Raw genomic sequence first — 13,403 nt, forward strand, 5'->3', positions numbered from 1 at the left:
CACAGATATTACAGCACATCAGATTTCCAGTGGTTTTGAACTGCTCAGCTACTGACTCCGCACAGCAGATTTCTCACCTTCAATTCAGGAACAATAATTTTGTCTGCAACAATTTCTTCCCATTTGTTTCTCTTCTCCTTGGTGGAGAGAACATAATCAAACTGCACCAGCCCTGCAACAGGAATATTTCACCTCTTAAATCTGCAATATTTTAGTGAAAAGAAAGCACAGATTCACAGGTGCTAGAAGTTAACCGAGTATCTTGGTCCAGCTGGAGAGTGACACCCAAACACCACACAGTGATCCAGGTTACCAGGAGCCTCATGTGAATGATGGGGACATTTACACCACTCCTTCATAACCCCAGAAATATTGAACAGGTTGTCCAAGGTCAGACCATGATCAAGGACAGAGTGAAGCTTGGAATACTGACTGGTGCTGTCCCACCCTCCAAATATGGGCTATTTACACATTAATGCCCTGTACCACAGTGACTCCAGACCCTACCATGAACCCCACTGTGCCATCCCTCTTCTGCCAAAGAGCTTCTGGGAGTGACTGAGAGGCAGCACAGAACAGGGATTGCACACAGCACGAGCTGAGTGCTGGGAGAGCAGCCCTGCTCAGGAGCTGCAAGCTCTGCCCATCTGTCATGAAGTTGTTTTGTCAATAATTCATTTTCAGAGTTATTGACTGCACCAAACCTTGCAAACCCCACATACTCGACTGAAAGTAGCAAACAGACGAAAATTCTTCCCTCCCTACAGTAAGAAACAAGCTTCAAACTCTCTGTTTTGTTTTTCAGCTCAGCTGCTGCTGTTGGAAGGGGTTTATCAGGAAGGTGGCTGCATGGCCTCAGCCCCCGGTATGACAGGGCAGGTGGCTTTTCTTACACTGGCCTGGCTGCTGCTGGGGGGCCTGCAGGAGGCTGCTGAGCACCAGGTGCAGGATGTTGATAGTGTCATCCACACTCTTCCCCAAAATCCTGGTCAGCTGTGCCAAGTCCTCCTGAACGTGCTGCTGCAGGAAGCTCACCACATCATCCACTGTTGGCTTGATCATCATTCCCAGGGACTAAAGACAACAAAGGCAAGAGCTGAGCACAGCCAAAAACATCCAGGGAAGCACAAAGCACACAGAGCTCTGTCCTGCCAGGCACTCCCACCTGTGGAATTCCTGCTACCTGTGCCCATCAAGGCAGGGCTGGGTGGATGTGCCTGCATGGAAGTGCAGGAATTAACCAAAATCCCTCCTGGGCAAGGAGGCAGGGAATTTGGGTCTGACAGACTGCCCTGGCCACTTGGCAGTATGATAAAAAGGACCAGCAGCATACAAAGGTTCCCCTACAATCTGTGTGACCACTTGGAAGCATTTCTGGAAGATACCTGAGGGTCTCTCGAGGCTCCCAGCAGCATGGACAGGTGGGTGAGCAAACGGAGCAGCACAAAGACCATGGGGGACACACCCCTGTCAGATGTTCCCAGTGTTCTTCTGTTCTTAACATCTCCAAGGATGTGGCCAGTCTGAGTTCTGTCCTCATGAATCCTGTAGAAAAGTGCATATACGTTTTTGGGGTTTTTTTTCACTTTGACAAAAACCACACAAGACATCTCTGACACCCAGCAATGACTTTTAGACCCATAATGTCTTTGAATGCCATAAAATCTGCCAATTCAAAGTGCCACAGGGGAGTGAAGGCTTCCAGTCAGTTTTGTGCACAGAAAAGCAAATTTCTTTGGTTTTGCTGCCTGATTACTCTTGCTTGGACATCCCCTCCTTACACCTTCCAGAGAGCAGCATGAAGTGGTTGGTACCTCTGGCCTTTGAGGGCAGCACAGGCAGGTCCTACATCATTTAGCCCTGCAAAGGCATTGCAGCAAAGCCCACCTGGACTGATGGAAGCCCCGCAGGGGTTTGTGGTTGGTGCCTCCAATGGGGACGTGGCAGTCGGGACAGCAGCTCGTCTCCATGGGGAGCCCACACTGTGAAAAGCAACAGGAGAACACTGAATTCCAGAGCAACAGCTTCTCCAGCAGAGAAAGGGAATGAAACAAAAATCCAACCCCTAAGTGGTTAATTCAAACCCTGCTACAAACTGGGCCTCTGCCTGATGTTTCCCCATCTATGGTATAAATGCTAGGGGTATTCCAAATTTTACATTACAATGACAAAATGATCAATAATATCGAGTTTAGAAGTGGAACTCTGTGCATCAGGACATTCAAACCAGTAAACAAAATAAAACAGTTTATTGTTGAAAGCTTTGTCTGCTTTAATACCCACCATTTCCAAATTCTTACCTCTCCCACAGTGCACAAGTGGCCATTGGGACATTCTGTCAGAAGAGAAACAAACAGGACAGTATTCTAGGACCGATTTATACAGCCCCTGTTATTCCCTCTCACTGGTACCATCATCCTGGAGCAAGAAATATGCTGAAGATCTAATCCAAAGCCCTGACCATCCCAAAGCCCAAAGGACTGACAGGCCCGTGCAGGAAGCCAAGGAATTTTTCAGTGTTGCTTCTCCTTGAGAAACAAGGAATCAAAGCCAGATTCTGTTGCTGTGGGCAGGAATGCTCTCACCCCTATTCCCTGCTGCAGGAAGGTTCAGCTGGGGGAAGCAGAGACAAAGCTGGCCAGGAAGGTGGCAGAGCTCTCCTCACACCCTGTTTGTGTTGCCTTTGTGCCCTCTCATGCTCTGTGAGCAGCTGTAGGCTGAAGACTAAACAGCACTGGATGTCCTTTGGTGCATCACCCACACAAACTGTCTACAAATCTGGATTTAACATGGATAACTCATGCTGAGGAGTGTGTTTCCTCACATTTGTAACAGTTTCATTCTCCAAACCCAAGGAATTCCTTCCCCAGCCAGCCAGCAGCACTCACCATACCAGTGCAGACCACGCATTTCCTGCCAGGTCCTCGCCTGAGCCATCATGTCCTCGGGCATCGTGGGCAGAAAGGAGTGCTGAGGAGGAAAAGGGGTAAACAGTCACAAAAGGATCTGTGAATCAGCTCTGTCCTGCAGCAGGCACTCACTGGGTCTCTGTTCACACTGGGGAACAAGAAACATCTGAGAGCAGAGGTCAGGCAGGTGATGCAGATTCTCAAATTCACCTTTGAAAATCCACTCTTAGAGCTGTCAGTATTGTTAAGACTTGCATGTGCACTCTCCAGACATCCTGCAGTGCACCCTGGTGCACACCAGCATGTTCCCTTACACCTTGGGCAGCCAGCAGCAGCAGAGCAGCAGCTCCTCCCTCCTGGCCTGAGAAGCCAGAGCTCTCTGAGCAGGCAGGTCAGCACAGTGGGAGCTGCCAGCTGCACTCAGCCTCACTCACCCAAGTATCAGCAAAGGTATTTGCTTCATACTGCTCAGGATGGAGAGATGCCTTGAAAAGCTACCAGGCCAGAGCTTGGTGTTAAAATAATCCCTCCCCCCAGTGTTTCACAGCTCAACCAGTGAGTTGGAGCATTGCTGTTGAGAAAGAGGATCCAGCAGCCACAGGCAAGAACCAGGGATGAGCTGAAGTGCACCTGAGCTCCGTGCCCTCACCTGCATGCTGTGTGGCTGGAAGGCCAGGTTCCTGAGGGGCTGCAGGACAGGGCTGTGCCCACAGAGCAGCACAGCAGCCACGTGCACAGCCATCTCCACCAGGGCTCCCTGCTGGCTGCGGCCCCGTGGCTCCACGGCCAGCCCGGGCAGGGTGTTCTTCACCAGGGCAACTGCAAAGTGCTGCAGCTCGGGGGAATTCAGCACTTGGCAGCTCTGGATGAACTCAGTCATCACCTCTGTTTGCTGAAAGCACAGATTGGAAAGAGCTAAAGACATCAGGACACTGCCCCCACCCAAATGAAGAGCGCTGGCAGCTGCTTCCCATGCTGGGTTACCCTGCTCCCAAAACCTCCCCAGCCTGCTCACTCAGGCCATCACCCTGGCTGGGGCACAGGAGCAAAAGCTCCTCCACAACTGATTTAGATGCCCTTCACCCTTACCCACAAAGCAGGTTTGCCACAAGCTGCCAGAGGGGAGTGTCCTACCTGCTGCTTGGGATGAAGGCTTGGATCCCCGTACAGGGCAGTGACCTCTCGGAAGATGGCCAGGAGCAGGTGGGCAGATTCCAGAACTGGGGGGCTGCTGGAGGCCTGGGGAAGAACCAAGGATGTGGCAGGGGACAGGCCAGAGCTGCCCCAGCTGCAGTGATGGGATGTGCGGGTGGAAAGTAAAGCAAACGTGCTTGAGCACAAGCCCCAGTGAGCTCCCTGCAGAGGCCCCCAGGTGCTGGGAACAGACACTGCCCACAGGGACACAGCAGAGCTGGGGCCATGCAAACCCCCGGAGGGGTCTGGGGGGAGGACAGGGCCCAGCAGGGGTCTGAGCGAGGACAGGGCTGTACCTCCTGGGTCTCGAGCAGCCCCTGGGCCGTGCCCTCCATCATGGCTCGTCCCACGGCGTCGCGCAGGGCCCGGTACCGCTCCCCACACACCAGGTACTGGTCGATGTGGTTGGACTGGCTGTGCTGGACCTGCCGAGGGAACAGCCATGCACAGCTCTGGGGACAACCACCCAGCTGGGGGAAGCAGAATCTCCTCTTCCTCCCGAGCACAGGGGCATTTCAGGCTCCCCAGGGCAGCAGCAGCAGACATGGTGCTGCCAGGAGAGTCTCCATTCACCCGAGAGCCAGGACAAACCAGCTCCCAGCCACTGCCACTCTGGCCTGACCCCAAGAGCACACAACTCTAGGAACACCCAAAGCAGCAAAAAGTGAAGGCAAAGAGGAGACCAGAACCATCACCAGGAGATGCCTCTTGTCTACCTGTTGCAGAATTTCTGCTGGGAACACCCAGCTGAAGCGTGGCTCTGTGACCAGCTTCTGAGCAAATTCCATCCCGTGCTGGCTGGCAATCCTCCTGACCAGGTACACATGGTGCCAGTCGTTCCTGGCGAGCCTGCAGAACTTCTCCACACTCTTCAGGTAATGCTGCTCATCCTTCATCTGCTCTGGCTCTGGAGGGGAAAAAAAAAGGTTAAAACAAAAAGGCAAAAGCACATCCCACCTTGTAAAACTTTTCTGTCTGCCCCAGCTGTAGCACCAAGTCCATTTATTAGTACTGTGTTATTACACAGAAGAACTTCAGAGCCCTCCCTTCCTCAGGTGTTGTCTGGAGCATTTTCTCAGCCAGATTTCAGACAATGATTCATTTCTTTGACAGGGAAGATATAAACTCATCAATATAAACTCTTAATCCCTTCTAGCTGTGCAGAGCTCTCATTCATATAAAACAATAACCCTTACAGCAGTCCTGGGTCTGAAGCAGCATTTATGCTTTAAAGTTCAATTTAGTGGGCTTTAAATAAATTTCATTGTTAGCAACAGGAGGATAAAATAAATCTCCTTCCACAGGTGTAACTGCCATGTAACTGCACTGGGGTCACCAGCACAGCCTTGCTAGCAGTTACCAAGAACTTCCAACACCTGGTACAGGGGACAGACACTGACTGACACCCCCAAGGAAAAAGGGAACTGCTGCTCTCCTTCTTGGCCATGTACCAAAACAGGTCCTAGCAGAGCACAGGGCACTGACAGTGTCCAGCCCACCTCCCCTGCACCCAGCATTTCCAGCAGAGCACTCAGACTCACGTGTGTGCTGCTGCAGGTGGAAGATGAGCTCTGCAGCCCTGCTCAGGCACAGGCGCACCTCGGCCACAGCCTGCAGGTATTCCACCGAGGCTTCCTGGGGAGCCCCTCTGCTGCTGGCTGCCAGGTAGTTCTCTGGAAAGGCTCTGTCCTCAGGCACACTGCTTCCATGCCCATATCCCAGGCTGTCCTCTGACTTCTCACACATGGAATCCTAGAGAGAGGCCAGAACACTGGTGAGTAACAGAGCCACCTCACCCAGCCATCCCTGTGTCTCCAGGGCACCCACCCTGCCACGAGCACAGCAAACCATCCCTGAGCCTCCAAACCATCCCTGAGCCTCCAAGCCCACCCTGCCACGAGCACACCAAACCATCCCTGAGCCTCCAAATCATCCCTGCACCCTCCACCCCACTGCCACTGCCCCCTCATCCTAAACCTCTGCCATGTCACCAAACACCATTTTTAGGATGTGCCCCAGCTGTCCCACACTCCCCAAGCTTGGAGCTGAGCAAGAGCCATGAGCAGGCTGTGAGTAACACACATTCCATGTTCCAAGATCCCAAGCTCTACTTATCTGTCCCTTAGCAAAAACACAAATGATTTTAGCTACAAAGTCACTTTAAAAAAAACTGTAGTAATAAAACCTCTTTCCTGCTGTCATATTTGGTTCTAGTTGTCCAAAGCCCTGAAAGTTATGCAAGGGGAGGAAAGGGAACAATCCAAAAGGCATAATAATTTAAGTTCTGCACAGTAATTTAAGGGTTGTGGAGACAAGAAGACAGTTCAGCAGTTGGCTGCTGCCATGAGAAAGGCCCTGCTTGCTGCACTCCTGTGCTGGAGTCTGAGGTTTAACACTCAGACACTTGTCCAAGGGAAAGAATTTATGTAACACTGCAAAGACACACAAGCCTTTCCTTGAAAAGCAAGGCTCATTCCTGAGAGCAAATTCTGACCAGGTGATTTCATATCAACTCCTTCTGGGCTTTCTAGCTGGAAAAATAGTTATATACACAAGAAACACACCTAGACCTGCAGAAGAATTTCTGTTCTTGTTTTACTCATGAAACTGCAACCGTTTCATGGCGCAGCTCTTACCTCCAAGCAGTTGACAAAAAGCAAGTAGAGCTCTTTTTTGTCATTTTTCTCTAGGAGCTCGTTGTGCTCCACCTGGGACAGGTAACGCTGCACATCATCTTTGACTTCATTGAAGCTACAGGAGAGAGAGAGACCCCTGACACAGCTGCCATGCTGACAGGACTGCTCCTGCTCTAAATCACAGCACAGCTCCCAGAGCTGGCTGTGGGACAGGTGGGGTCACTCTGGATCCAGCTGCAAGATAGAGAAGCCCTTGTGCCCTTTTCTGCAGGTGACATTTGGCAATGAGCCAGGCTTTGATCATCAGCAGTGCTCAGTGAGCACTCCCAGGGCAAAAGGCATCTGGTTCAGGAGGTGGTCACACCTGAGAAGGGGCTTTTGAGCCATCCCTGCAAAGGGCGGCTGGGAGGGCTGTGGGAATGGGGAGGTCTGTGGAGCAGACATAAGATCAGTTTAAATCCTGATTAAATCTCTGTGAATGAGGAGTTTTGCTTTGCTGACCTAGATCAGAGCAACTACTCAGCCACCTTGCAGAACCCAGGCATCCATCCTCTGCACAGGGTTAGTGAGGGACAGCCAGGTAAACCTTGCACAGGCTGCTCACACTGCACCACAAGCTCCATGCAAGCCAGCCAAGCTGCATGACTAATGCAAAGATCGTGAGATTTTGTGGTGAATGTGAGATTTAATGAAACTCAGGGAGGCGAGGAGAACAATGGTTTGATGAGGAGCACAGCTGAACCTGGTCTGGCCTAACCTCCCTCACTTGAATGTGCTCACCTGTACTTCAGGAGCAGCTTCAGCATCACAGAGCGGATGATGGGAGTTTCATCCACCTCATCATTAAATGGGGACAGGAATTTTGTGTAGACAGCAGGGTGACCTGTGGGGACAAGGGAAGGACAGGTTGGGAAGGTGAGAGAAGGTGGTGACAGATCCAGCTCTGTAAGACTGAGTGTCAGGTGAAAGGAGCTCACTTGGGTCTTTCACAAGGCTTCTGTGAACAAAGAGCAGGTTCAAGAGCCTCTGGATCACCTCTGGCTCAGGGGGCTCGTTGTCCTTGAAGCACATGGTGGTGACCATGTCAATGAAGAAATTATTGCACCTCTGGCGGAACAGGGAGTTCTTTGCTATGGCAGCTCTGGGAGGGGCAAAAGCAAACACAGAACCTCTTAAACCACAGAGGAACTGAGCACACACAGGCAAAAGTCACCAAAGGGAGAGATACTTTTCCACCTTCCCAACAAGACGATCCTTAAGGTCCCTTCCAACCCAAACCATTCTATGATTTGCATGTTTCTACAGAGGCCAAGGCAGCTTTCCCCTTTTTTCAAACAACAGAACAGACATGACCTGTTCAGTTCCAGAGGGATGAAGCAGAGTTCACCCTCCACTCTGCTCGTGCTGACCACTTCAGAGTTGAGAATTTCCTCACAAAGCCTCCCCACTGAATGCTCCCACCTTGGAGAGGGTGGCTGGAGTACCTGAGCTCCTCAGAGACAGTTAACTCCACTTCCTCCACAGCAGCCCTGCAGTAGGGACAGTACATCTGTGCTGGCACCAGCCACAGGCTGATGCACTTGTGGCAGAACACGTGGTTGCAGGGCAGGCAGATGGGGTCCTTTGGCTCTCCCAGGCAGATGGGACACGGCTCCAGACCATGCCTGGAATCCAGAAACAGCAATGAGCACAGCTGCTTCCGTGCTGCCTCCCCAAAAGCCTTGAACAAGACGTCCAGCTGCAGCTAGACCAAGAACTGGCTCACTGCTCAGCTCAGGGTGCAGAACCAAACACTGCTCTTCCCTCGGCTTCCACTGCACCCAGCACTGCCACACCACAGTGGGCAACACAGGCAATATCCCTGCTGGCCCCTGCAGCCTGACCCAGTGTCAGTACCTGTAGAGCCTGCTGCTGACCTCGTTCTTGCACTGGCACAGCACTGTCAGCACTGCAACAAAGGTTGGATGAGACTTCATGTCTGAATCGTGCTGGAAACACTGCAGAGAGAAAGGACAGAGCCCAGTTACTCAGCTGCAACACCTGAGACCAGAATTCCCACGATCAGCAGAAGAGGGAAGAGGTGAAATGGCAGCTTTGCTCACCTTGGCAAGAAGCAAAGTGTATTTTCTCACCAAACCTTCAAATTCCGGCATGACGGCGTGGATGCCCAACAGGACGTGTTCCACAAAGAGTGCCATGGCAAACACACGGCTCCAGCAGACCCTGGGGGGAACAGCAGACTGGCACCACAGCAGGAATGGCAACCAGGGTAGCCAGGGGCTCACTGCTGCTCCTGCACTTCTCACTTGCTTTGCCCTTTGGCTTTCCAGAGGGGTTTTTGTCAAGGACAGAACATTCCAGCACTTCACCCAGGGGGCTCCAGGGCCTGGCCTGGAGGCACCACTGCAGCAGGACCAGCACCACTGCACACATCTCTAATTTCTAGCTCAAAAATTTTTAAAAATACCCATCACAATTAGCTGCACTTTCTTCACTTCAAATAAACGAGGTCTGTGAGAAACTGGGGTAGCGCTCTGGGCTTTTTTCCAAAACACAAGATGCAGTGAAATTCTCCATCTCTTGAGTCCTTATGCACAGAGGATGAAGTGGGGAGACACTGCTGGTTAACAGGAACCTGAAGAGAGTTTTAAATAACCCCTGAACCCAGATGGAATGCACCAGATGATACTGCCAAATTTAGAGAGAGAATCTGCAGGAGATGAGGGGAAAAAAATGTGGTTCTTGCTGCTTGGTATGTAATTGAGCCCAGCAAGAACCTGGAAAGGTTTGCAAAGCCTGAGAAAAGCAGCACCAGAACAGCTTCAGGCTGCTCCAATGTCCCAGAGCACCACCAGGCAAAGAGCAGGGCTGTGAGCAGAGCTGGGTGCCTACCTGAGCTCCCTCAGCAGCTGATGGCAGCGGCTGCCCCTGCGCTGGGCACCCTCCTCTTTGCACAGGAATTCAATGGGCGTATGGAGGTTCTTCACTCTCTGCAGCCAGAGCTCAGGGGAGGCTGTCTGCACCTGCTTCTCCAGCTCCTCAGCACACACCATGGCAGCCAGCACGTCCAGAACCTGCACAGGGCCAGGGGTAACAACAGCTGCACTTCAGAATTCCTCATGGACCTTGGGCTCTCAGTCTGGTTTGCTACAGCACGTGCTTCACTGAATAATGCCCTACTTGATTACTTTAAGCTCTTTAAGTTCTCATGTTTGTGGCTTGGCTCGTTAGCATGTCCTATTAACTAGAGCAAAAGCAGGGCAAACTATTTAAAAACCTGCTTGTAGCAATAAGAACACAATAGATCATTCCCAATTCTGAGGAACCCCAGTCTGTGCTCCCCCCGTGCTGTCACTGAAACCCAAAGGAGACTGAAGACAGTGCAGACAGAGCTCCCTGCCAGGGCTGAGGCAGTGACTCTACCATCTCAGAGCGTGGAATTCTGCATCCTTGCTGGTTCAGGAGGTAGCCAGTCACACAGGGGTACACAGCCAGGATCCTGGAGAAGTTCTGCAGGTGGCTCTTGCACTGGTTGTGTGCCAGGTGGGCCCAGGGCAGGGAGGGCACCAGCTCCTTCCTCCAGGGGGACTCTGCCATCCACTCCTCAACGCAGGACATGAATGCCACACGCATACACTGCAGGGGTGGGACACAGAAAACCAAAGGTGAGAAAGCACTTTAATAATTCATTTAGTACTGGAAATCCTGGCAAAACTCTCTGAAAGACGAGAATCACTTTCCTACAAAGACAGCCTTAAATGTGTCAATTTATGCAGGTGCTGCCTTTCTGAGTAACCCCAGTGTCCAGTGGTCTGCTCTGGGGTTCTCCTGCTGCTGGGCTGTCCCAGAGGGGGTTTTCCCCAAGGCAGGACTGATTCAGGACAACACATTCACAGGCATCACACTCTTCTCCCCAAAGAATTTCCAGCCCCTGACCTGCAGCTCCTTCTGGGAGGACACACCAATGGTCAAGACAATAAAGTCTGTGATGTAGCACTCGAAGAGCATCTGCCTTTCTCCCTCAGTCAGAGCAGAGATGAATTTTCCCAGGGCAGTTTTCTGGAAGTATTCCACAAACTTCTCAGCATGGCCTAGAAAATGAAGATGCAGAGAAAAGCTGGATGTTGGGAGGAAGCTGGCTTTGACACAGCATCTATCCTAGAGACACTGACACCTCATTAATCACTGATGCATCCAGCACTCCCCTCATCCAGGGCACTGAGGAGGGACTCAGGCCAGGCCTTGTCAGCCCAGCACCGTGTTGTATTTCTGCAATCTCACCTTGTCATTAACTCTTGGCTGCTCCACAGTACTTGGAATGCAAGGGCACAGAACAGGTGAGGAAGATGAATGGTGAGAAGCACAAAGAAAGCTGCCTGCACAGAACTCTGCTGGCTCACAGGAGCACAGAGGCAGTGAAGGTGACTCCAGTGACAGGAGGAGCACAGCAGTGACAAACCAGAGCTCAAAGGGCAGTGGATGGAGATGCTGAAGCCAGGCTCTCACCTTCAGTGTTTTGGATGTATTGAGCCTCCAACCACATCTCTTCCAGGTACTCCTTTATCCTCCAGCTGAAGGGCATCTCATTCCCAGCATCAGCAGACACTGTCATGTTGTTCTGCACCACGATTATCTCTGGCTGAGGGCTGGGGGGTTAAAAGCTCATTAATGTACAGGGCTTTTGTCTGGGAAGCACAGTACAGACAACAGAGGCAGAGGCTGCAGAAAGCAACTGAGCCCTAGGAGGGAGGGGAGAGAGAAGGGGAGGGAACTGCAGGACTCTGAAGAGAACAGGCTGAACTGTGAGCAGTGCCTGCTGCCCTCCTGGAGCAGCCAAACAACACCCCTCTGCCTGGGGGGATTAGAGCCAGTGCTGGGCTGCTCCCAGTGCTGCCAGCCCAGCCCTCCTGCTGCTCCCCCAGGCTCACCTGTTCTTCCCCACACCAGGAGGGACACTCAGAAATTTGGAGTCACTGAAGATGAACATCCAGAGCTTTGTCACCCACTTTGGTCCTGGCCTGGCCAGCAGCTCCAGATTGCCATTCCTGTCTATGACAGCAATCAGGAGAGCCAGGAAGGGAGTGACCACCTTCTGCACTCGCTTCCACAGGGTGTGCCTTTGGGGAGACAGAGATGGAGAAACCCAGAGGGAATGTCAGTAAAACAGGAGGTGCCTGCCCTGAATAACTGCTGACATTTGCATGTGACAGAATCCTAATGCTGCCTTTATGGGAAAGAATACCACACCAACAAAAAACCCTGCACTCCTCTCACTCCTGGCTCACCTGCAATCCCACTGTTCCACTCAAGCACTTGTGCATCCCTGTCCCAGTACAGCCCCTTCAGCTCTAACTTACTCTTCCCCAGGAGAGGCTAAAATTGCCTTCACAGAGTTTCCAGCACAGCCTGGAGACTGACACTGCAAATGTTCACACAAGTTACACAAAACTGCTGTCTCTGCTGCACAGGTGCCACTTGCAGACCCTTCCTGGGAAGCTGCAGTGCTGCTGTTCTCACCTGAAGGTACCTGCCTCCTGCAGAGCACTGAGGTTGGAAGCTTCCCGAAGCACCCAGTTTTTTGGGTGAAGGGAATTTTCTTCTTGCTTCTTCAACAGGCTGGAGAGACGAGCCTTGGTTATCTTCAGGAAGGAGGCTACAAAACAGCAGGGAAATTGTGTTTTCTCTTCTATTAGCTTGGATCCAAATATCCCACCAAGCACAGCATTTGACAGTTGTTTCAATAATTGGCCAAGTGGGGAAAAAACCAGCCAGCACAGCCAGAGAAAAAGCCACTACTTAAACAGCAGAAAAGCCTTACATCCACCCACGCACTGCAGCACGGACACACATTCTTGGGAGAGCCCCCTTGCCTGCACCACAGCAAGGACCTCTGCATCCCCAGTGAGCTGACAGTTTTGGTGGTCCCCAGATGCCCAGGGACTCCCTACAGCACACACCTTTCAGCTCATCCTCTTTGGAGAAGAGGCCAAGCAGAATCTCAATTCTCCTCCTGCTCCGGCTCAGGTCCTCGTTCTGGTCCCGCAGCATGCCCACCGCACTCTGCACGCAGGTCCTCAGCAGCACCGTGGTGTCCAGGATCTCCCCCTGCCCAGGGAAACGAGGTCATTCTCCTGGAGTGACCCTCCTGTCCCCAGCACACTCCCTTAAAAGCTTTACAGTGCTCCCTCAAATTGCCTAATGCCTGGCATCCCGGTTTCCAGCTCCCCTCAACTCAGGCTGCAAATCTCAGCTCTTTTGCTGTCAAGAACATGATGCAGCTTCTGTGGCCCTTTCAAACTGGCCTGTGACACAGCATTTGTGCTGAGTTGAGATTCCTGCAGGGGAAAGATTCAGCAGTTTGAAGAAAGAAATGGAAATAATCAATGTGACCAGGGAAAATGTGCCCTTCCTGGGAAATGCTCCATGTCCCTGCTGCTGGGCATGTCCAGCTGAGGCTGCCAGGGGCACATGGAGCAGTGTGAATGTGGCTGCAGCACAGCCAAGTCCTCAGCCAGCCCAGCTCCAGCTCCACCTCAGAGCACACAGCTGGAGTGAGGCTGAGGACCACAGCTCCCACCTCCGGGGGAGAAAGGAAACAGAAACTCTTAGAGCTGATTTTTAAAAATCAGAAGAATTAAATGACTAAAGAATTAGAGTCCTTAGA

At 51.9% G+C, this 13,403-nt stretch overlaps 1 protein-coding gene across 1 annotated transcript in view; it reads right to left on the bottom strand.

Moving 5' to 3' along the window:
- Nucleotides 1-13,403, bottom strand: part of RNF213 (ring finger protein 213) — a 43,930-nt gene that overhangs the window by 4,667 nt on the left and 25,860 nt on the right. The window contains exons 31-54 of the mRNA XM_041409400.1: nucleotides 12,697-12,844; nucleotides 12,257-12,392; nucleotides 11,668-11,856; nucleotides 11,246-11,385; nucleotides 10,676-10,830; nucleotides 10,163-10,375; nucleotides 9,632-9,813; nucleotides 8,842-8,962; nucleotides 8,636-8,736; nucleotides 8,224-8,403; nucleotides 7,717-7,880; nucleotides 7,520-7,622; nucleotides 6,740-6,854; nucleotides 5,645-5,855; nucleotides 4,820-5,010; nucleotides 4,400-4,528; nucleotides 4,044-4,148; nucleotides 3,559-3,801; nucleotides 2,889-2,970; nucleotides 2,301-2,335; nucleotides 1,888-1,982; nucleotides 1,386-1,545; nucleotides 894-1,074; nucleotides 78-172 (exon numbers count right to left, since the gene is read on the bottom strand). Coding sequence (XP_041265334.1) covers nucleotides 78-172; nucleotides 894-1,074; nucleotides 1,386-1,545; nucleotides 1,888-1,982; nucleotides 2,301-2,335; nucleotides 2,889-2,970; nucleotides 3,559-3,801; nucleotides 4,044-4,148; nucleotides 4,400-4,528; nucleotides 4,820-5,010; nucleotides 5,645-5,855; nucleotides 6,740-6,854; nucleotides 7,520-7,622; nucleotides 7,717-7,880; nucleotides 8,224-8,403; nucleotides 8,636-8,736; nucleotides 8,842-8,962; nucleotides 9,632-9,813; nucleotides 10,163-10,375; nucleotides 10,676-10,830; nucleotides 11,246-11,385; nucleotides 11,668-11,856; nucleotides 12,257-12,392; nucleotides 12,697-12,844 — 3,474 coding nt within the window. The remainder of the gene's footprint in view (nucleotides 1-77; nucleotides 173-893; nucleotides 1,075-1,385; nucleotides 1,546-1,887; nucleotides 1,983-2,300; nucleotides 2,336-2,888; nucleotides 2,971-3,558; nucleotides 3,802-4,043; nucleotides 4,149-4,399; nucleotides 4,529-4,819; nucleotides 5,011-5,644; nucleotides 5,856-6,739; nucleotides 6,855-7,519; nucleotides 7,623-7,716; nucleotides 7,881-8,223; nucleotides 8,404-8,635; nucleotides 8,737-8,841; nucleotides 8,963-9,631; nucleotides 9,814-10,162; nucleotides 10,376-10,675; nucleotides 10,831-11,245; nucleotides 11,386-11,667; nucleotides 11,857-12,256; nucleotides 12,393-12,696; nucleotides 12,845-13,403) is intronic.

Source organism: Onychostruthus taczanowskii, unplaced genomic scaffold (assembly GCF_017590055.1).
Source record: "Onychostruthus taczanowskii isolate IOZ18803 unplaced genomic scaffold, ASM1759005v1 scaffold30, whole genome shotgun sequence".
Taxonomy (NCBI): domain Eukaryota; kingdom Metazoa; phylum Chordata; class Aves; order Passeriformes; family Passeridae; genus Onychostruthus; species Onychostruthus taczanowskii.